This window comes from Aythya marila (assembly GCF_965140915.1).
Source record: "Aythya marila genome assembly, chromosome: 15".
Lineage (NCBI taxonomy): Eukaryota > Metazoa > Chordata > Aves > Anseriformes > Anatidae > Aythya > Aythya marila.
In genome coordinates this window covers 13941850-13964497 of record NC_139056.1, presented here as the reverse complement: position 1 = coordinate 13964497, position 22648 = coordinate 13941850, and the positions used below count along the sequence as shown (strand labels likewise).

General features: G+C 61.6%; 1 protein-coding gene across 6 annotated transcripts in view; it reads left to right on the top strand.

The window, feature by feature from the left end:
- TNRC18 (trinucleotide repeat containing 18) overlaps nucleotides 1–22648 on the top strand; it is a 50195-nt gene that overhangs the window by 5655 nt on the left and 21892 nt on the right. For 3 of the 6 annotated variants that reach the window (XM_082772520.1, XM_082772518.1, XM_082772519.1), the window contains exons 3-13: nucleotides 10266–10391; nucleotides 10725–12557; nucleotides 14993–15095; nucleotides 15258–15463; nucleotides 15659–15805; nucleotides 16338–16522; nucleotides 17438–17861; nucleotides 18361–19317; nucleotides 19884–20059; nucleotides 20679–20815; nucleotides 21285–21413. In XM_082772520.1, the coding sequence (XP_082628646.1) occupies nucleotides 10266–10391; nucleotides 10725–12557; nucleotides 14993–15095; nucleotides 15258–15463; nucleotides 15659–15805; nucleotides 16338–16522; nucleotides 17438–17861; nucleotides 18361–19317; nucleotides 19884–20059; nucleotides 20679–20815; nucleotides 21285–21413 (4423 nt within the window). The remainder of the gene's footprint in view (nucleotides 1–10265; nucleotides 10392–10724; nucleotides 12558–14992; nucleotides 15096–15257; nucleotides 15464–15658; nucleotides 15806–16337; nucleotides 16523–17437; nucleotides 17862–18360; nucleotides 19318–19883; nucleotides 20060–20678; nucleotides 20816–21284; nucleotides 21414–22648) is intronic. The other 3 variants (XM_082772522.1, XM_082772521.1, XM_082772523.1) reach the window with 2 other exon arrangements.

Genomic DNA, 22648 nt, shown 5'->3' with positions numbered 1-22648 from the left:
TGTCTGGGGTGCGTGTGGGGGCCGCCCCACGGCCTGCCTTTGGCTCACACAGCCTCTTCCCCTAAATCCTGCCTGAGAAACGCTTCCCCGAGCCCAGAAAAAGGGACAAACGGAGCCGAATTTGCCTTAAATCCAGCTCGAGAGCAGCCCCTAAAAGCAAAGCAGAGGGGAGCGATCCATCTTAGCTTGTTTCCCTGCCTCCCCATCAGCGTGCGCACCGAAACGCGGGGATTATCGGGGTCAGAAACCAACCCCCAGCTCCTCGGCTCCAGCTCGGGGAGAAGTTTTCCAGCACAGCAGCGTCGGGGAGGAAATACCCAGCGCCCGGGGTCACTTTGCTGTGCCAGCAAAATCCCCCTGCAGGCACCCTGCTCGCGGCGGCGCGGGGCTTCTGCTGAGCCCGCACGTTCCTGCAGGCTCTCGGGGCGTGCTGCAGCACGGCTCCCTTCTTTTTTTTTTTGGGTGATTTTTCTTTTTTTTGGTGATTTTTCTCTTTTTTTGGGAGCTGCGGGATGCTGCGAGGGGAATAAGGCTGTGCGTAATGGCCCTTGAAATGGCCGTGCCCCCCTCCCTGCCCGCCCAAGGGGTGGTGCGCGGGGGGCTCGGGGGGGGGGGCCCGGCCCTGTAATGCTGCCAGGGGTGTGGATGGGATGGGAGGTGTCTGTGTGTGTCCCCCACTGTCACATAGGGCCCTGGTGAAATCGGATGCTCGCCCATACATCATCCGTCAGGGCAGTGAGAGTGGGTGTGTGTGGGGCTGGGGGGTGTCGGGCTGTCCCTTACACCCGGTGTCCGTGGGGACAGAGGAGATGCTCGGCCATTAAATGCTGCCCCCGCGGCTCCCCGGGCTTTCTTGTACTGTGAGGGGGGAAAATTCTGTGGTTTTGGGGGTGTCCCACAACGTGCTGTGAGGACAGGGGAGGCTTTGTGCTGTGGGGACCGCGTCCTGGTGCCGGCAGCCCCCTTGTCCTGGCGGCTGGCTGGGCTGTGGGATGGCGTCTCCGTCCCCAGACCCCATCAAATTCCCATCCCCAGTGCCCCAAACAGGGACGTGCTTGGTGCTAGTGGGCTGTAGTGGTGGAGAAGAGAGAGGGGAGGGTGTGTGGGGCTTTCTGGCCCCTTCCCAGGCTGAACGGTGGCACTACAGAGACCTGCTCCATCCGCAGGGCTCGCTGTGTCCCCCAGCACCAGAGCTCCTTGGTACTGCTGCCCCAAAGCCACCGGCCCCAACTGGTGATGTGCTGGGGAAAATCTGATCTGGAGAGGACGCTGGTGCTGGAAATCCTATCCTGGGGCACTGGGGGAAGGTGCCCATGCTGGGAGCAGCTCCGGCGCTTTCCCAGCAGCTGTTGGAGAACGGGGAATTGCCGGGAATTGATCTCCCTGCTGACAGGGTTAGCCAGAGCAGGGCTTTCGTAAGGGCGATTTCACATCTCCTTCCTCGGATAACCCAGGCTGAAGCTGAAATTAGTGTCTAATTACATAGTAAATAGCCCTGACCCTGCCGTTTCGCCATCTTTTGGCGAGTAGGGAACCAAGCACTGTTACTGGGCATTAACCTGGTGGGAGCTGGGCAGGTGAGCTGGGTCTGTGTGTGGGTCCTGGTGGATCAAACGTGGGGTCAGCGAGTGGCAGCAGGGCCCCGTGCACCCCAAAACTCATAGGGTTGAAGCTCGGGGTGGGCACTGCCACAGGGACCTGGGGCTGGCCCAGTGGGTGCGAACGCAGAGCTCGGTGGCGCGATCCGGCATCACCCTCTGATGGTGCTGGAGACCAGAGCCGGCTTTGTTCTGCCCAAACTGATGGCACAGCAGGCACTAAACCCACCCAAAAACGTGGGTGGGGTGAGGCGGGGGGGCTGGGTTTGTGTTTGGGTGCTTTCACCCTCAAAAAAGGGCTCGCCACAAGCAGTGGGATGGTGCAGCTGGGTGCCTGTGGGCCCGGGCAGCCCGCGGTGTGTCTCCGCTGTTGGCTCGCTCCGCTTATCTCTTTCTTCCCCCCAGCCTTTAGAAGCCCAGGGGATGGCTGCCGGCCTCCTCCTCTCCGTCTGCTGTAGCTGACGGTGCTGGGAAGCGAAAGGTTTAGAGCTGGGTGTCTGCTGCCCGCATCGATGGGCAGAAAGGAGAGGCCGGGGAGGGCTCGGCAGCGCCGGCTTGGTGCAGCGGAGGCTGGCGGCGGTTTAAATCCGGGAAGACTTGAAATATCAGCAAAAGATGGAAGTGACCTTGGGAATAAATGGCGTTGCCAGCACAGCAGTGGCCAAAGAGCCATTTTGTGGGAGCTGGATGCAGGCGGGCTGAGCGTGCCGGGGTGGGAGCTGCGAGGAGCGACGCGGTATGGTCGGGAGAGATAACGTGCTTTTGTGGGGGGATAACGGGGGCAGATTTGAAGGCTCCCCGGCCCTTCTCTTGAGATCTGTATCCCCGGCAACTTCTGAAAAGGTGGCTCTTGCTCCTGCCACCATCCATCTTCCCCTGCCACGTTACCGAGAGCAGAGATCCGCTCTTGTGCTTCGCGGTTAGATATATTGCCTGCGCCTTCCTTTCTGCCCCCGCTCCGTTCCAGCGCGCCATTCATTTTCAGCACAATTCCCTGTGGCTTGAATACGCTTTTAATACATTTGCTTTAATTGCTTTTAATAAAATAATTTAAAGGGCTGCCGTGCTTGGGAGGAAGGGGTTTGGAGGGATTCAGCTCTCGCCCTTGCTGCTTGCGCTCTGCAGGCAGCGGCGTTGGCCGCGTGCGAGCGGAGCAGCGCCCACGTTACCCCGCGGAGTCCCCATGGCCTCCTGCCCCTTCTGCACCGCAATCCCCGGGGCGAGGAGAAGGATTTTTTGCAGGGAAGGCTCCGGGCAGGCTCCGTGCAGGAGCTCCTGGCCGTGGTGAACCCCCCGAGTACCTTTCCCCCCTCGTTGCGCTCGGCCGGGCGCGCACATCGCGCTCCGCTCCCTTTGTGCGCCGCGCGCCGGGGTTTCCCTTTGCAATCCCAGCGCTACAGCGGGGCTGTCGGCGTAATGAGATTAGTGACACAAAGCGGCGATTCTTCGGCTGCTTTTCATGTACGTTCAGGGCTTGTGTGGGATCGGAAATTCCTACTTTCATCAGATGAGCCCTCTCTGTAACTGTTCTGCGGACGGACCTTCCTTCCCTCGGCTCCAGCGATGACATTCGTGTTGGCACAAGCGTTTCAGACTTTCCCCTCCCGCCCTCCTCTGCCTCCGCGTCTTCCCCGCCTGAGCCATTGTGAATTTTATCTCACTGTGAGTTTTATCTCATTGTGAATTTTATCTTCCCTTCCCTGAATCTCGCCGTCAGCCCACGCCGCTTCCATCTTGCGGAGAACTGGAGAGCTCGGTGCCCTTCCCCGGCCAGGCTACGAGCTGTTGTAGGAGGGGGAAGGCAAAAAGTGCTCTAGGATTGTGTAAATGCTCCTCGGTTCCCGTCTAAGCGTGTGTGTGTGCACGGGCAGGAGACACACGCAGGGCTTCACTTGATGGAGGGCTCGGCAGGGGCTGCCTGTCCCTGCCTCGTCTCAGCCCCGTGTCGTCGGGGCCAGGTTGGAAATTTGTCAAGGGTCTAAAGGCTGTGCTTAATTTTGAATGCGGATTTGCATAATTCATCAGGAATTAAATCACACCGCCATAATATTTGCCTCTGCGCTCATCTCCGCGCATCAGCGGCAGGGAGGCGCGCGGTGCTCGGGTGCAGGTCCCCCCGTGGGCGATGCTCGGGGGCACGCAGGGCACCTGGGGAGGGCAGGAGCTGAAAAAGGGCTGAGCAGGGCAGAGGGGGCAGAGGCTGGGCTTTTGAGCCTGGTTTGCTAAGGAAAAGAGGCTTACGGGATCGTGGTCTGTCCGCGGGTGGTGTTCTTCCAGCCCAGATGCCCGCAGCCTGCTGCTGAATTTCTCCTGGGGTGGTTTTGGGGTGCTGCGGGGTCTGGGTTAGGGCGGTTTGTTGGCACTGACGGGTGCCTCGGGCTTCACCGCGTGCTTGCCCCGTCCCAGCTGCACCACATCCAAAGCGTGAAGCTGGAGTGGATCAGACCTCGTTAGCTCATCACTGCTAAACGAGAAGCTGGCGAGGTGCAGGATGCGAGCGGTCGGTGCCGGAGCTCCCCTGGCCGTCTCCATCCCGCACCGTGAGATCCTCCGGGAAGCCGTGGCCGTGGCACGGAGCTGGCAACGCCGAGTCTGGCGGCGTTGGACCAACGCTGGCTCTCCTCGGCGGCCGTTTGGGGAGATGGAAAGCCGAGGGGAGGAGAGGGCAGGTGGCATTTACCTCCCCGGCTTCTGGCGGGCGCCCCGGCGCGCGGCCGCGGGGCTGGCTCCTGCCCATCACGCAGCGGTGTTTAATTTCTCAATGGGAGGGCAGGGAGATAATGCTGCACGGTCCCATTTAACCTGCTGGTGACCTGGTCTTAAGTCATTGTGGCTGAAAATAGACTGCGTTCCCTCCAGGGCATGGCTAATGGCTCTGGGAAAGCTGGGATCTCTCTTTGAAGGCTGACTTAATTGCTGCTGGCAGGCACTCGGTGCAGGTGATGTGGGGACCGGCACCCGTGCCATCCCACAATAACCTCCCCCCACTGCGTGCCTGTAGCTCTCCTGGCTCTGGCAGCGGGTAACGAGCTCCTTTCTAACGAGCGAGGGCACGGGACGCGTGGGCGTAGCTGGGTTAATTGGGCGGGCAGGGCTCGGCGAGCCGCGGGGGCCCGCTTGTTTGCTGCTCCTGCGCCCATTTTGAGTAATTTAAAAAAAAAAAATCAGGAACGACGAAGTAAAAGGAATTGGGTTACGTTCCTGGGCTTAGGAAGGATGCTGAGCACACGCAACTCACGGGTACGTGTCCTTGTCGGGAGCAGGGCCAGCCCTAGGACCCCCAGGGGACAGCTTGGACCCCAAGGATTTTTGGGCAGGTCGCTGGGAGCCCTGCTAGAGCGGGCTTCCAGCAGCCAGGTTGCTTGTTCCTGGGGATTTTGGTGAGCAATCGGGGAGTTAAATGAGTATTTTTTAATTTCCACACAGCGTCTTGCAGGACACGGAGCCGGAGAGCGCGCCGATCGCTGTGCAGATGGGAGGGCTCGGTGGGCGCCCGCGGGGCACCGGGATTAATTACTGCTCCATCACAGGGGAGGTGTCGGATGTGGCTGGGGGCGCAGGGGAGATGCTGCAGCACTCGGTGCTGGCCCGGGAGGGCTGACACTGTTGGGCTGTTCCCATGCTTTTGGGGTTGATGTGGGGCGGGTGGGACCGGCTCGGCTGTCCTCGGAGCGGCCGCAGCGGTGCCAGGCACGCAGCCTTCGGCGATGCTGCGACCTGGCGAGCGGAGAGGGACGAGCCTGCTGGTGTCTCCAGATTGAGCTGTCCTTGTAAAACAATTTGCCAGGAAATATCCCCGCCGCCAGCTTTCCCTGCCCTCTCCATCCCCTGTGGGCTGAGAACACAGTGGGAGCACAGAGAGCTGCTGGGGAACGTGGGCTGAGCGGGGACGTGCCCAAGAGGATGGTTTCCATCCTGGCACGAGGGAAAGCCACCGTCCCTCTGCTAGCGGGATGCGTGTCCCCAGCTGGGGACAGCCCTTTGGGGCATCCCTGAGGCTCAGACACCTTGCGTTGCGTTTGGTTGTCCAGGCAGGGGCTGAGCCTGCAAGAAGCCGGAGCGCACGAGCGCAGATCCCTCGAGTGCTCGTGGCCGCTTCTTCCCTTTTTCTTCCTCCTCCTCCTCCTCCTTTCTGGGACTCGTGAGTGCTCCCGGGTGAGCAGGAGGTGAGCTCTGGAGCTGGGCCGGCGGCAGGGAACCCCGCGTCCTGCCCCGCTGTGTACTTTGGCCGCGGTGATTCACGGCTGGAGGAGCGTGGCACGGCCGCCTGCCCGCCCGGGGCGCGCGGGCTGCCCGGGGAGCGCGTGGCGTTCCCGTGCTGACGCAGCCGCCAGCAGTAGTAAATATTGAGCAAGAGCCGCGTAAAAATAAAAACAGCCTGGACGCGGAGTCCCACGTGGAATGAAATAAAATTTAAAAGACAATAGAGGTCTGCGCCGGGCTCGGCTCTTAGGGCAGTGGTTTTTTGCAGCGTGGTGGTGGTCGGGCCGGAGAAGGCGGGGAGCACAGCCCCGTGTGCCTGCAGGGACCACCGCAGCTCTCCTGCAGAGATGGAAAGGAGTTAAATGGACCGGGCTGTTCTGGATGAGACCGGAGCCCTTCAGGGGACACGACTCGAGGCTGTAAATCCGGCCCTTAGAGCGGGTGCCAGCGGGGTAGGGGCAGATTTTGGGGCAGAGCAGCTGCAGGGACGGGGAGCGGCTGCGCTCCGGGTGCATCTGATCCGGGGGTTTTGGTTTCAGCCCGCCGTGTCCGGGGGCTCGTATCGCTGTCGTCTCGTGTATGGCAGCGAGTCAAGGCGGCTCCGGTGCCTTGGGTGTCACTAGAGCCACCCTGGCAGCCAGGGGAGGAGGTGGCAAAGATTTACGCCGTCAGCACTCCTGGCTCGCAGCTGCTGGCGAGCCGTAGGCGCGGGCACGAGGAGTGGCCACCGCCGTGCTGCGCGCCCCTGGGGCGTGGGGTGTGCCGGGGGGGGGCCCAAAAAGGTCTCCCCTGTTAAGGTGGCATTAGGGGACGGGGGTGCACGGGTGATGGTGAGCATCGATAGCCTCTTCTGGTGTTGTGGGGACAGGCTGGCTGCTGGATCCTCGCCCTGCTTGGGTCTCTCTGTTCCCGTCCCTGCCGGGGAAAGGGGACAGCTGGGGGTGGAAGCGGTTATCCAGCTGCCTGTCCATGGGCTGCTGTCCCAGTTGGCTGCCTTGATGTGCTGTGGGCTGGACTGGGGGAGAGGTGACCGTGTTCCCGGTCAAGGGCTGCAGCTCCGAGTGGCCGGGAGAGATCCTGGTTGGCGAGGGGGCTGCGGTCTCCCTCGGATATCCAGCACTGAAAACACCCGGTGGAAATAAACCCGTGCTGCTGTGCTTCCCTTCCCTGATCCCTTACACTCTGGGTTCAAGCTGTGGGGTGAGGACTTTTTAGCTGGGGCCCCTCGGTGTGTGCAGCCCCTTGCGTCACCCCAACCCGCTCCCGCTGCCTCGCGGGCTGGGGAGGAGAGGCGAGGTGCTGGCGGTTGGCAATATTTCATAAGTGGCAGAAACCCGTAACGGGCAGACGGGTGCAGGGGCTGGGGGGGGGTTACTTCACCTCTTCCAGGATCTTCCGGTGCTGGGGCTGTGGTTTTTCGGGCAAAAAGGGCTCAGGCACGGGGCCCGGCTTTGGGGCGCGCTGCGGCCAGCTCCGCACGTGGCCACTTGGCCATGTAGGACATGGGGCTGTCACACAGCTGCGTCCTGCTGCCCTGTTCCCTTTGAGGGGACAGCAAAAGACCGGAGAGCCATCCACGGCCGTGAGCAGAGGCTTTGCAGATGCTGCTTCTCCCTGGTGTGTTGGTGATGCCGATGCTGCCGGGCGGTTGGGAAGGTGGGGAGCAGGTACCCCGTGGAGGTGCTGTCTCGGCGTTGTTCCCACTTGCTGCCCGTGGCCCTTGGCAGGTCCCCGAGCAAGCTGGCACCTCCGTGCTGGGCTGGCAGCGAGGGGACGCGGTGGAGGTGCCGTCCGGGCTGGGGTGGAGCAGCTTTCCCAGCACCAACACACACACGTGCCGCACCAGGCATGTCGTCTGGCTCGTCCTCCGGAGCCCTGTCCGGGGGGAATGCGTGCTCAGCTCCAGCATACCCCCTCCTGCCCTGCTCTTTCACAACCCTGACTCGTCTGGCTGGGGCAGAATTTCAGGCCTGGGGACTGCCATGAGCGGAGGGGCTGAGACGGGAGAAATCCTGCGGGGTAAAAGCTCGGGGCGATGGCTCCTGGCTGCTCTCTCCTCCCGGGGAGCTTGAGGCAAACCCCGAGCGGGCTGAGCACGTGGGGCCCGGCCGCTTCCCCCAGCGCGACCTCCAGCCTCCAGACGTTTGGCGTGCGGTTTGTGCGGTCGCTGCTATCTCCTCTCCCCATCGCATCCCCTCCCGGCGCTGACTCACCCGGCTGTACCTCTTCCCCGGGCCGCCTCGGAGAGCCGGGCGGCGCTGCAGTTGCGGCAGCCCGGCTCAAAACATCTGCCCCTGCCGAGTTCCTCTAATAACAGCCCTCCGTTGATAGCTCCTGCACGAAGCTGGTATGTTTTTGGGGGAGATGGAGGCAGGGCAAGATGCTGGGATGTGCCCGTTTTGGAGTCGGGAAGGAGGGTGCGGGTGTGCGCCCCCGCTCCGTGCCCATCCACCGCCGCAGGAGCGTGGGTGTAGAGGCAACAGGAGCTGCAAGGAGACTTTTTCCACCTCCCCTGGCTCTTTTCCTCATGAGGGTGAGGTTTTCCAGCAGCCTCTGTGCTGCTGGACGTGTGTTTTTGGTGTGGCGGGGACAGGGGGCACGAGCAGCGGGCTGCGGGAGCGTGTCCCAGCCTGACGGGGCACGTCCCTGGGCAGCAGGGCTCCTGGGCTGCTCCAGCAACCGCCCTGGCCCCGGGGCAGAGGGAGACGGTTGCGGTTTCCCCCTCTCCCCTCCCTTTCCCCTGGCAGCGGGCCGTGGTTGGGGTGAGTTGTGCGTTGCTCACTGCGGTAGAGTTTCTCCCCTTGGCATCGCTTTCTGGCGCGGAGATGCAAGGAGGAAGCAGCTCTTGCCCGCGGCCACCTCCTGCGAGCGCGGCTCCTCGGCACCCGGAGGAACCCTGTCGCCTCCAGGACCTGCCCGGGGCAGCGGGGCAGCAGGTTTGGGGCTGTGAGAGAGTTTTGGGGCAGCCCCGGGAGCAGGAGGACTTCATGAAGGGGTGCCTCGGGGTTGCGTTTCCATCGGGTTCGTCCCCTGGAGGGATCTGGCCCCGTTTTCTCCTCCCTGGCCCTGCTGCTGGTGAGAAATCGGACGAGGCTGCGGGTTTGGGTGATGAAGCAAATCCTTGCACGTGCCTGTGCCCTGTTTTCCCCACCTGCAGAGCTTTGGGATGGGCAGTGAGCCCCCGTGCTGGAATAAGGCTTCTCCCAGCCCCAGTGCCTCTACCAGGGCTCGCTAGGGGTGCCCAGCACACGGGGTTTTGGGGCTCAGCTGGTGCAAACCTGCCCCGTGCTGCACCAGATGGGTCCTGGGCATGGGAGGTGACAGAGCTGGGAAGCTCCTCGGCTGTCTCCAGACCTAAGTGGGGCTGGAAATGCTCCCGTGTGAGGGTCTTGGGGTTCCAAAGGCGAGGAGTGAATGCGTGCACGCTCACGGCGCTTTCACAGGATGAATTGGGAAGTTTTGGCTGCTGGGAGCAGGCTCTGTGTTGAGCCTCGTGGGCACAGCAGCCAGGAGGGGTTGGTGTGAGGGTGATAACACGGGAACAGGGCGAGCAGCAGGAATCGGAGCCTCCTGGAGCCCACTGGGCTGTAGGTGCATGTGGGCACTGTGCAGAGGTGCATGGAAGAGGTGGAGGCTGTCCAAATAACGTGAAATATTGGGTAGCTCTCAGTGTTTTGCTTCATGTGCAGCTTCAGTAGGTTGAGCTCCATCTCCTCGTGGGTTTTGGTGTGGTTTTGTTTTGATCCGGTTGGATAGGGGACTACTGTCAAAACTCACCCTTGCCTGCTTGCTTTCAGTGGGATCGATGCATTTAGGGGGAGTTTGTGGCTAACGGGATCTGAGAGGAAGGGTGGAAGCTGGCAGAGGGCTTCAGCGTCTCCTTCGGGCTGTCCTGGTGGCTTTGATCCGGTCTTTAAACGATGGCACAGCCTGGGAACCTCCTGCCTCAGCAGGTTCTCGGGGCAGAGCGCGGTGCTGGGGTGTGCACTGCGGGACGGGTGCCGTTTGGTGGCAGTGTTGCAGAAGAATTGCTGCCCGTAGCCAAGAGCTTCTTTAATTACCACTATTACCCTGATTGCCTTCACCACCACAACCCTGCCTCTGGTTATTCACATCAGGACGCTGCTGGGGGGGCCGCTTGCAGCGGACTCAGGCTGTGCCCAGAAAGCAGCACCCTGGGCTCGCAGCGCACCGGCTGCGTGTTTGGGGTCCCTCAGAGGTGCTGCTGGGTATGGGGCGAGCTGGGGGACCCCGAGACGGGTAGCCAAAAGCGGGGAGGACCTGAGCAGTGCCCCCCATCGTGGGCTGTGCCCTGCCTGCTGTGGGGAACCGTGCGCATCCTCGCAGCCCCCGCTGCTGGCTTGCGAGGGACCGCCAGCCCCAACAGTCTGCGCTCCCGCGGGGCTCATTCCAAGGCGGCGGGGCTGAAACGTGTTTCCCTCTTCTGTTCCCGTCTTCCTGCAGGCTTCTCCCATCTGCCTAACGGGCTCTACCCGTCCTACATTCCCCTGAGCCACCTCGAGCCCCCCAGTGCCGGCAGTCCTCTGCTGGCCCAGCTGGGGCAGCACAGCCTCTTCGAGTCGCAGAAAGGTGAGTGGGGGTCCCGCCTGGTCCCGCCCCGTGGTGCTCAACCTCTTTGGGATAGGGGATGTCGAGGGGAGCGCTGCACCCCCTGGGGTTATTGCCAAGGGATATTTCTTGGGTTTTAGCAATATTGAGGTCTGAAATGTGGCTGTGCCGTGCAGCAGAAGGCTCGGTGTGCAGCAGACGGGGCTGTCCCGCGTCCCACCTGAACCACATGGAGGTTCCTGGTCCTTCCCCAGCCTCCTGAGTCACTGCTGAGACATCCTAAAACCCCGCTCCCTCCCAATTTGCCGCCTCTCCCCTGTCTTTTCTAATCTGGTGTCTGCCTTTGCTCCGCAGATGGCTTCTACCTGTCCAGCCACGCGGGCCAGTCGGCTCTGCACCCGCAGCCGCCCCTCTCCAGGACGGCGGGCAGCCACACGCCGAGCACCCTGCTCCGGGAGAAGGACCTGGGGCAGCTGCACAAGAGCTCGAAAGAAAGCCTGAAGGACCCCGGCGGGAAGGAGCGGGGATGCCGGAGCGACCTCTCCCTGCCCTTCGCCAAGAAGGAGGGCAAGCCCAAGGAGGAGCCGCGGCCCCGCAGCGTGGTAGACCTCACGCAGGACACCAAACCCGATGGCGACCGCAAGGTGAGCGTGGTGGAGAAGGCGGTGAAGGTGGGCGAGCGCCTCTCGCCCTTCCTAGCCGAGCACTTGCCAAACCGGGGCGGAGGCGGCGGCGGCGGAGGAGGAGGAGGAGGCGGCGGGGAACCCAAATCCAAAAACCCGCTGCAGAGCTCGTCCCTCAGCAACTGCAACGGCGGCGGGGACCCCATGCTGAAGGTCCTGGGCGCCGAGCAGGACCGCTGTGCCAAGGACCCCGCTCGGCACGACGAGAACATGAGGCCTTCCGCGCACGCCCACGCCGAGCGGCTGAAGCGGGGCGAGCCCCTGCTGCCCTCGGTGGGGGCTTTGCACGTCTCCTGCAGCTGCCCGTCCCCGCACCCCTCGCAGCCGGGGAAGATGACGCCGGCCACCGCCTTCCCCCCGCAGCCCGTCCATTCCAGCATGTACACCATCTTCCCGCCGGCCAAGGAGCTGGGGAGGGAGCACAAAGTCATCGCCCCCACCTTCGTGCCTTCGGTGGAAGCCTACGACGAGAGGAGCGGGCCCATCCAGATCGCCTCGCAGGCCCGCGACAACAAGGCGAAGGACAAGGAGCTCGGCAAGGTGGGGGTGCTGCAGGCGCCCCCCGAGCGCTGCCTCGCCGACGCCCCCCGCCCGCTCTTGTCCCAGGACTTCCCTTGCCACGGCGACGCCAAAAGGATGGAGGCGCTGAGGGAGAAGGGCTCGGTGATCAGGGCCAACTCCATGGCGCTGAAGAGGCAGGTGGCTTCGGAGCCTTTCCTCAACCGGCCGGGGCTGGGCTCTCCGGAGAGCAGGGAGTTCCTGGCCTCCAAGGACTTGCTGAAGCCGAGTCCGGAGGCAGAGCATCGGCCCTGCGAGCGGGACCGCTTCCAGCGCTCCGGCTCCAAGGAGGCGGCCAAGGTCTACGGCACTTTGGACTCCTCTCGGCAGCACCTGGAGCACGGCGCGCTGAAGCCGCCCGAGCAGAAGTGGAAGCCCTTCGAGATGGGCAACTTCGCCACCACGCAGATGGCCGTGCTGGCCGCCCAGCACAACCACGTCACCCGGGCCGAGGAGGAGGCCAAAAAGGTTTACCTGGACCCCAGCGGCTTGCCCCGCTCCTCGGTGGTGGGCTCGCGGGGCGCCGCCGACGTCCTGCACCCCACCTCCCACGGCGAAGGCTCGGCCATGCAGAGCCTCATCAAGTACAGCGGCAGCTTCGCCAAGGAGACGGCGTCGCGGCAGAGCTGCGGCAAGAAAAGCCCCTTCGGCGGCTTGGGCAACATGAAGTTGGACTCCTCGCAGCTGGGCACCTCCAAAGTGCAGCAGCTGCTGGCGCAGCAGCCGGCCAAGCAGCTGAAGAGGGATCCCGAGAGACCCGAGAGTGCCAAATCCTTCGGCCGGGAGAGCATCAGCTCGCAGGGCGAGGTGGAGGTGAGGCACTTGCCCGTCGGCATCGCCGTGGCCGTGGCCCGGCAGAAGGACAACAGCAGCAGCAGCAGCAGCAGCAAGCTGGCGCCCAGCCTGGCGGACCGGGATCGCTCGCTGTCCCTCAGCAGCATCAAAGGTGGGTTCCCCAAACCCATCCTGGGGCTCTTAGCACGGATCTGCGGGTGGGTAGAGCAGCCCCAGCGCAGGTTGTGTGGTGTGAGCTGAGCTGGGCGTCCTCAGCTCCCTGTGCCTCCTGTTCCCAGCCAAGTTTTGGTGGTAAATCACGGCCAAGCGGGGCTCCCCGTGCTGATCCTGTCCCCATCCTTGGGCTGTGGTTGAGGCTGCACCGTCCCTGCTCCGGTGGCACTGGTGTGAGTCTGCCCCGTGCAGTTTGGCTCCTCCGTGGACCACCAGCTGCAGCCCAGAGCTTCACGAGGCTGTGGCAAAGCCAAGCTGGGCCCTGTTGGCATCCCTGCCTTCCCATTTTTCCCCCGTAGCCTTCCCCATTTTTCTCTTTCGCCCCCCTCTCCGCGTTCCCATCGCCTCCCGGCGCCCTCGAGAGCCGCCGGGGGACCCGGTGGGGCAGCACAGGGAGCTGTTTGTTCAGCCCTCGCATCGCCCAGCCCCTCCCGGCTTGCCTTAAACGTAATTTACCGAGCCCGGACTAAAAGGGCTGCAAACAAGGGCTGGATTCTGGCAGGCCCATGGGCGTGTTGCTAAGGGATGCAGTTGGCTTTCAGACAGAACACAAGCCTGCTTTTCTCCTCCTCTCGCCCCCCAAAAGCTGTCCGTCCCCCCCCCCAGCTTTGTGTGCCGGGAGATATTCATCTAATAACATCAGCTTGCTCGCGCTGAGTGGACGGTGCTTGAATGTTTAGACCTTTTAAGAAGCAGAAAGCGGGCTTTAGCGGGCTAATCTGTCGTATTTGGCAAGTAAAATGCAAGTATTTAGCGCTGGGCATCGGTCGTCAGGGAGACGGGCCCGAGCCTTTCCCCTGTGCAGCAGGGATTGAATTTTTCTCTGCGTCACGGTGGTGGGGACAGAGCCATCATTCACCGCCGGGACAATCGGCGGTCTGTAGGGAAACGGGCCCGTCCTGCTGGCGGGGCTGGGGCTGGGGAGGAGCTGCACGAAGAAGAAAGGGTGTGCGTGCACGGGGAGGGGTGAGGACAGGGCCATAAAACCGCCTGGAGACGGCTGCTGACCCTCTTTGGGATGGAGAGGTGTGTGCCGGTGTGCACATCTTCCCTTTCTGCCTGAAGCCCGTGGCAGGAGCCTGGGGAGAGGATGCTGGGCGAGATGCTGTCTCGTTCCTGGATTCCTTCTGACAGTGAAAGCTGAGGGAATTGGAGGCTTGACAGCAAAAAAAAAAAAACAACAACAAAACCCAAAACGTGGGCTGTCCAGGTTTGTGGGAATACCCAGCGGAGCCCTCCTTGAAAAGGCTGCCTGTCAGCAGAGCGGGCTGGATGTTACGGGAGGCTGGCTCCTGTGCCAAACCTCAGCCAGACGCCAGAGCCGGGGGCCAGGGTGCAGCCGTGCGAGGCCGCCGAGCCCTGCAGGGTGCAGAGCATCTTCCAGGCTGGAGATGTGGTGGCAGGGAGCACCCAGAGCCGTGGGGAACCAAGCACCTTCCTCCTGGACCCACTGATGGCCCTTTAGAGCGTCTGGCAGCTCGCTGCAAGCAGGGCTGGGATTTAGGGGTCACCCACAGACAGGGAAATGTGGAGGAAATGTGTGTACATGAGAGCAGTTGGGGAAAAGGAAGCCTAAAATCAGGCAGCTGGAGACCTTGGATGAAATGAGAGGGTCCACAGTACCTGCTCCGAGCAGGGCCAGCAAGAAGCAGCTGCGGGTGTGCTTCTTCCTCCCCTCGCAGACACAGCTGCTGCCCTGCCAGGCTGTGTTTTCGGATTCTGGACGAGCCGTTGCTCCAGCCAAACACCCAGCCCTCTCTTTGGACTCCTGCCCTCATCTGCCATCTGCGCCCCTGCCTCACCGGCCCCTTTCCTGTTGCGTGGTGTGGGAGGGGGGATGCAGATGCCCGCTCCGGGGTTGGATTGCAGCACCCAGCCCTGAGAAAAACCATGTTTTTCTCAGCATCTGTCACGTTATTGCTGCCTGTTGCAGAGGGACAGGGCTTTGGAGCACACCCAAGCTGGTTTACAGGAGCAGAAGGAGCCTCTCAGAGGCACAGCTCACATCCCTGCCCCGTGAGATGTGCTCAGCCTGACCGTGTGGTTTGATGCAGGGATTTAGCCGGGCCTGTGCCCTTCTGAGATGGGAAATCCAGCACCATCCTTTGGCAAAATGGTCCTGTTGGTCCTGCTGCTCCAGGAGGCTGGAGGCTCTCCTGTCCTGGGAGAGCAGCCTGAGGTGTTGAGTCGGTCCCTGGATGGCTTGAAAAATACCAACCTTGAGCCGGGTGCTCCCAGGAACCCCTTTTATGAGAGCATCTTGGTCACGTAGGCAGCCCTGCCATGTCTCTGGGGTTTGAACCTGGTAGTTTTGAGGAGAGAGAGCTCGTCCTGGGCTGCTGCTCGCCTCTGATGGCTCTGGCTGTCTCCTAGGGCACGGACGCTCGGAAGACGACTGCGGGGACGAGAGGAGCCGCCACCGGGACAGCCACCTCCTGGCAGGGCGGCTGGAGCGGGATCAGGAGAAGCTGCTCAGGTGAGGCTCAGAGGGCAGCGGGGTCTCCATCCGTGGCTACCACAAGCCACACTCAGGACCAGGCTTGTTTTACAAGCTGGCTCCATCCCCCTGTGCTCCCCCAGTGCCCCGTAGCACTCAGCGCCTTCCTTTCCTTCTCCCTCTTGCCTCCCCCGTGACCAGAGAGAGCAAGGAGCTGGCGGATTTCGCCCGGATTCATCCCTCCGGCTGCGCCACCAACGGTTTGAACTCCAACCTGATGGTGACGGGAGGCCCGGCCCTGGCGGGCTCGGGGCGCTGGTCTGCAGACCCCGCTTCTCACCTGGCCGCGCACCCCTGGCTCCCCAGGACGGGGAGCCCCTCCATGTGGCTGGCCGGCCACCCCTACGGTGAGTGCCCTGGAGGCAACGACACATCCGTGGGGTGCCCACACCGCTGTGATCCACTGCCAGGTATCTCAGAGCGCCCGGTGAGGCTGCTCGTTGATGGCAGGGGGTAGGGAAGGGGGTGTTGTGGAGCTGTCGGGTGGTGGGTGGGAGCTGCCCGTGTCCCTGGAGCTGTGACCGTGCTGTTCCTTCTTCCAGGACTCGGCCACCCTTCCCTGCACCAGGGCATGACTCCAGGCTTCCCTCCTGCCATGGGGGGGGCCCTCCCTTCTGCCTACCAGTTTGCCAGAGACCCGCAGTCGGGGCAGCTTGTCGTGATCCCCAGCGAGCACTTACCGCACTTCGGTGAGTCCCGAGGAGGGGAGGAGGCTTTGGAGGTGGCTGGATGGGAGCGTGCGTACCCGTGGGGACCAGCAGCTGCAGCTCTCGGGTGGGTGTGAAGCAGCTTCTTGTTGGGTGCGTTTTGGAGGTGGAAATGTGTCGTCTTCTGCGCTGGCTTCTCATCGTGCGGAGGACCTCGTGGGGTTTGGCTCTTCGGTTAGGAGAATCTGCTCTTGGGATCAGGAAGGGATGGGCAAGCCTAGGCTGCCTAGAATCGTAGAAAGAAATAGAGAGCAAAGCAAGAGAACAAATAAAGAGCAAAGCAAGTCGGAGACCCTCAGGACCTACACGTCAGTGGGAGTGGGGCTGCGGAGAGCAAGACAGCACGCCTTCCCCTTCGCATTTCTGGTTGTGTTTTTGCATAGCTGGATGTCCGGCATCCCCACACCGTGCGGTTGGGGTAGATCCACTTCCCCTGAGCAGCCCTGAATCCTCTCACCCTCTATCCACCCCTGTCCTCGCGCCTCCTTGACCGTGCCTCTGCTCATTTCCCCAGCGGAGCTGATGGACCGGGCGCCCCCGCTGTGGCCCGCCATGTACCCCCCGACCCGGAGCTCCCTGCAGCACGCTCACCAGCTCCAGCTGCTCTCCCACCAGCAGCTGCTGCGGCAGCACGAGCTCTACATCCTGCAGCAGCAAGCGGCCCACGCCATGGAGCTACAGAGGAGCGCCCAGCTCGTGGTACGTCCTCGGGAGCTTCCAGCTTGCAGGTGGAAGAGCCTCGAGTTTGGGGTTTTTTGGGGGGAGAGCGCAGCCCCGCGGGTGTTGTAGGGGTGTTTTAAGGGCAGGGGTGTGCTGAGAAATGCAGTGCTGGTCCCCAGGAGCTGCGGGATTTAGTGCAGCATGCAGAGGTGGGGTGGTGTTAAAGGGGTTTGGCGTCAAGCCCTGGAGCAGCGGTGGCAGGAGAGCACGTGGCTTTTATTCCATCCTTGGGATTGTCTCTAATTCGGGTGGTTTCAGCCCTGGTTCCCTCCAAACAAGCCTCCTGTGGTGGCTCAGAGAAGCAGCTGCGATGCTGGCAGTGATCTGGGTGCTGGAGCCAGCTCCCACCCACCCGGCAGTTTTGGCAGGGGGGAGGTTTCCTTGGGGTGTGTTTTGCACCCAGTTAATTTTTTGTAGTGGTCGTCTGGTTCTCGGCCTTCGTTTCACGTGCGTGCTCGCCAGTCTGGAGGCTTAGAAATAGAAACCACTTCTTCCTGGTTGTGATGGAAAGCTGAGACACCCTTCACGTGGCTCTGGGAGCTGGGGCTTCATAAAAAAAAACACTATTACAGACCCCACAATGAGTCCCAGAGCAATCTACATCTGTTCCTGCAGATGCATCCTAGCAGATAATCATTCAGGTGCTTCAGGAGACCTGTCCTAGCTCTGAACACTTGAATTCTTCTCGTCCTGGCACTTAGGAAGTGCTGGTTTGAGATCAGTGCTCCATCAGATCGGCCTTAAAGTGGTGCCGCAGTCAGGAGTGTGTTTTTTGATAGGATGAGGTCTATTTTTGATAGGATGAGGTCTGGGCCTCGTTGGGCGCTGGGTCTGTGCCGCTTCCCAGGAGCAGGCGGAGATGCCGTGCTGAGTTGTGCTCTGCTCTGGTCGCAGGAGAGGTTGAAGGCAAGCGAGCAGCGAGCGGACATGGAGGAGAAGGTGACGAAGCGGAGCCTGGACAGTGCCAAATCGGGCCTTCCCTCCTCTGCCCCGGGCCTGGTGCACCGAAAACCTCCCGTGCTGTCTCCCAGCGCCTCCACGTCCTACAGCAAGGCTGTGAGTCCACCTCCCCTCTCGCCCAGGGCCTCACCCGTGTCTGTGCTCAAAGCTGAGGTGATCCAAAAGATGGAGGAGCCACCTTCGCAGCCAGCCTACTCCTACCCCGCCACCCCCAGCTCCCATCCTGCCAGCCCGCCCCCCGCCTCTCCGCCCCCTGCCCCTGCCATCCCTCCAAAGGAAGAGGCGCCCGAGACGGTGGAGAAGAAAGACCTGGAGCTGGAAAAAGAGGCTGCCGGTCCGTTCCAGGCCTTGTTCCCAGGTAAGAGAGCCCTGCTTTGGCAGAGTCCCGGTGTCTTTGTGCCTGCCTCCCTTTTTCTCCTCGGCTCTTTCCTGCTTCCACCCTTTCCCCCTAGAGAAAACCACGGCGCTCCTCTCTGAGATGCAAGAGGCAAGGACCGGGGTGCTGTGAGGGGCTGGGATCGATGCTGGGGTTGTAGGGGCACCTGGTGCTGAGGGCTCTCTTCTTCCCTTGGGTCGAGCCTGGGTTGGTTCCTCCGGAGCTGAGGTCTCCGTGGGGGTAGGATGCGGGGTCCAGTTGCAGTAGGGTGCTGGGGAGGTGGAGAAGGGATGTTTGGGGGCTCCTGCCCGAGGCAGAGGGTGGCATCGTGGCCAGGAGAGAGGTTCCCCAGCAGCCACCCTGTGAAAAAGGAAGCGATGAGAGTTGATGGAAGCAAAGGGAACCCCTCTCTGTGCCTTAGTGAGAGAGGGGGCTGCTTGGGAGACCTGAACGTTCACGCATCCCTTCTGCTGTCTCGTAGAGATCCCCCCGGGATACCCATTCCAGTCCCTGCCTCCCTCCTTCGGAAGACACTACCCCTACCTCCTCCAGCCCACCGCCGCGTCCGATGCGGACGGCCTGGCTCCTGACGTCCCGCTGCCTGCCGAGGGCTCCGAGCACATGGAGCTTTCCCCCGAGGTCAAACCCATCCACCTGTCTCCGTCCAAAATGCTAGAACCCATCCAGGCGGCGGCCGAAGAGGAGTCCTTGGAGGAGCGGGTGAAATCGGAGGTGCAGATGGAGGAAAGCCAGGAGGGCATCTGCGAGCAGGACATGGGGGCTCTGAACATCGCCGCCGCCTCCGCCGCCGCCGCCGTCCCGGTGCAGAACGTGGACAACTGCAACCTCCTCCTGCATCAAGGCGAGGCCCTGGGTGCTATGGAGCAGGACCAGGAGGATCTCCAGAGCTGCCCGCCTCCTTACCAGGTCGTGGCCTGCCCCGCGGAAGCAGAGGCTCCGGCGGAGACGGGGAGCGGGGCAGAAAGCTGCTCCGTGCACATGGACTACGACGGCTCGCTCGTGCACGCGGAGACCGAGCCGCCCCAGATGGACTTGACGCCGCAGCGGGAGGAAGCCTCTGTAGCCATGGATCTGCAGGGCGCCGACGTGCCCCGCGGCAGGGAGTTCCCCAGCCTGCCCCCCGAGGAAGGGGAGCAGGGGCCGGAGATCCCACCCTACACGGACGAGGCGATCTCGTGCCAAATGCCGGCTCTGGACATCAAGCCGGGCGACCCGCTGGCTGGGATGAACGCTCTGGTGGCCGCCACGGAAATGCCGCAGGCTTGTTCCTTGCTGCCCGCTGCCAGCGTCGCCCCGTCCCAGGTGAAGCTGGAGGTGTTACCTGAGCAGGCCTTGGAGCACTCCTTCCTGCAGGGGATCACTCTGCTGAGCGAAATCGCCGAGATGGAGCTGGAGAAACGCAAGCAAGAAATGCAGAGTAAGTGGTGGGAGCGCCGTCCGGCCGTGGGGTGTCCCTCGCACCCTCGGCCACGCAGCAAGGAGCGGTGCCCCCAAATTCTGGTGCTTTGGAGGGAGTCGGAATCAGGTTTTTGGTGCAGTGGGCCGAGGTGCACGCGGCTTCTGGACTGCCCTCCCCTCCCAAAGGCCCTCTCCGTGTCTAGACAGCTCGCGGTATGCGGAGCGGAAAGGGAGCCCCACTTGCTCGGAGCCGCCAGGGTAACACCCTGCTGGCAGGCACCGAGGCTGCAGGCTGTCGGGGTTTGGCACGGGAGGCCCCAGTAGCTCGAGAGGATGCTTTCCAAGAGCTTGGCAGGTCCTGGAAAGATCTCACCTTCCAGTAACTTGCTGAGGCCAGGCGTGGTGGGAGCTGCCAGTTGCGCTATGGCTGGGCACAACGGGAGGTCTCAAGTAGGGGTCGGGGGCATCAGGGAGGCTCTGTGAGCTGCCACGGCCCAAAAAGAGGGGCATCAGCCTCTCCTTGTGGGGCTGCTGTTGCAGGATGAACCTCTGTAGCTTTTATTTTTCCCCCCCTATCACTCCCAGCAGGTCCAGAGAGTTTCCCTGTCCGGCCAACGCTGGAGAGTCTGCTGGCTGCCAGCACCCACATGCTCATGGAAGTACTTTCCACCCCCTTCATGGAAAGTCTGAAAACCATCCGGCTGCCTCGAGAGCTGAATCCCAACAAAAAGTACAGCTGGATGCAGAAGAAAGATGAGCCCGTAAGTAGCTCGTGGCGCGGCTCAGCCCGAAAAGCCACAGCCCGCGTCGCCCGTGTGCATCCGGCAAAGTTTGCCGGCGCTTCCCTCCGCGCTGGGAGCCGAGCAGGAGGCAGGGAGCTGCCATCCAGCCTCCTCCCTCGTTTGTAAATCCCCACCACTGATCTCAGCAGGCCTCTCCGCAGCCCCAGAAGGGGTGTCTGTAACACAGAGCCAGCAGGAGCTCCTATCTTAGCGCCTTGGCAGCGGGGGGAAAGCAGAGAGAGTGGCAGCAGGGATTTTTTTTTCCTTTCTTTTTCTTTCCCGATTCTTCCCCATGGGAGAGGCTGCCAAATTCTTTTGTGCCCAGCGAGTAAATGTTCCAAAATGGAGTATTTTGATAAATAAGGGAGAAGACACTCCATGGGTGTAGTTTATTCTGGAGGCTGCTTCCCAGGGTTGCTGTCCCGCAGAGCTCTTAGCATCCCATGCACAAGCCCCAGAGCAGCTCGGCTTGGCTGGTTTTGCTCCGGTCCAGCTCTAGGGTGGGGGGCGAGGGTGCTGTGCTCCCCTGGAAGCACGGAGGGTTTTGCAGATCTTGGCCACTGCTGGTCACGCCCTGACCTTCTCCTCCCCACCCCAGATGTACTCCATCAAATCGGCCATCGAGAACATGGACGCGATGGAGCTGGACTACAGGATGAGGCTGGCGGAGCTGCAGCGGCGCTACAAGGAGAAGCAGCGGGAGCTGGTCAAGCTGCAGCGGCGCCGGGACTCCGAGTAAGTGGCAGGCTGCTCACCCCGTCTTTTTTTTTCCAGCTGGGCACTTGCACTGCCCCTTGGTGCCGGAGAGAAATCAGCCCTCCATCCCTCTGTTTCCTCTCCTCGCGGTACGGCTCGCCAGGGCTTTGCACAACACACTCCTAGGCTATGTGGCACAGCAGCCTGAGCACTGGTGAATGCAGCTGGGAGACCATATTAGAGACAACCTTGGCTTCAGCAGCTCAGTTTAGCAGTTCGGTGACAGGCGAAGGTTCTGGGTTGGCTCCCGTTCTCGCTTGCTTTCATTTTTTTTTCCCCTTTTTCTTCCTTTTTTTTCTTTTTGTTTTGGATTTATTTGCTTTATTTTTTTCTCTCGTTTGTTTTGCTTTTTTGGTTGCAAAATTTGATTTTTTTTTTCCCCTTTGCTTTTTGTTTCTTTTTTCCGTTGTTGCCTTGGTTAACAGTGAAGCGTGTGGTTTTTTTAAAGGGAAAAGCATGACGAGAAAAGTAGAAGCTTGGCGAGAAGAGGCCCTGGAAGGCCCAGGAAGAGGAAACTTGGATCAAGCGCTCTGTCGCCCATTAAGGAGAGAGGGAAGAGTGACAGCAAGAGTGGAAAGTAAGGCTGGAAATTGGGGAAGCCGGGAAAATGGCAGGGTCGCTGCACAGGGTCGCACTTGGGGAGAGCATCTCGGACGCTAGTGGGGGCGATGTGTCGGCAGGCTGGCTGCTGGCAGCAGCGGTGGGAGCACGGTGCTGGCCTCCTCCTCGCGGCCGTGGTGCTGGGTGCAGGCAGGGCAGGCAGAGCAGGGAGGTGCTGAGATAACGGAGCAGCCTGCGAGGTGAGCTCTTGGTGATGGGGAAGCGTCCTCGTGTGCTGTCGGGAGAGCAGGAGCCGCAGAGCTCGTTGCAGAGAGGCTGGTGTCAAAAAAAAATATATAAAAAAAAAGGGAAGGACAGGGCTAGGTTAGCTGCTTCCTCGGGCCTTGCTGCTGCGTTCCTTCTGTCTTCATCTCCTGTGCCTTCCATCAGTGGGAGTTGGTTTGGCCTGACCTCTTCACTTTTCGATGGTCTGGATCGTTCTCTCTCCTGCTTTTTTTCTCTTTTTGCAAGTCCAGCTGCTCTTGTCTGGATGTGTGGCTCACACCGCCGCTGGCCATCCAGCCACCCGTCGATGGCCAAGCCTCTCCAAAGGGAAGGCACCTCCGAGCTGCCTCCTTGGGTGCTCCGTATTTTTGCAAACATCCTTTCAAGGCTGCAAATTAGCCTCAGGTGCCCAGCTCCCACTGACCACGTGCCTTTGAAGATCTGTTCCTCTCGGTGGCTCTGTATTTTGCTCCTCTTCTTCGGAGGTGCCCGGAGGTGGCTGGAGTCGTGCGTGTGTGCGTGCGTGAGCGTGTTGTGTGCGCCCGTCCCCACGCTGCTTGGAGAGACCTGGCGTGGGAGGTGAAAATGCACTTTCAGCCAGTGTCCAGGGCCTGAGGTGTTGGTTTTGGTGTCTGCAGTGGTCAGCAGGGAGGACAGAGGGGAGGGGAGATGGCTGGAAGCTGAGGAGGCTGTGTTGACGTGGGCAGCAGGCTTAGCGTGAAGGAGGCGGCGTGAGGGAGCTGTTAATGGAGGCTTGGTAGAGGTCTTGAGGTGTTGAGGGATCTCTCCATCCATCACATCGCTTCTGGAGACAGCTGGGGAGCAGTGAAAGACGTGCTTCTAGTCTCACCTACATAATTTTTTTATTTTTTTTTATTTTTATTATTTATTTATCCTCTCCTTTCCTCCCTCAAATCCTGGAGAGACCAAAAACACACACCGTAAACGCCTCTCACACTGGGGCCGGGCTTGTAAAGTGGATTGCCT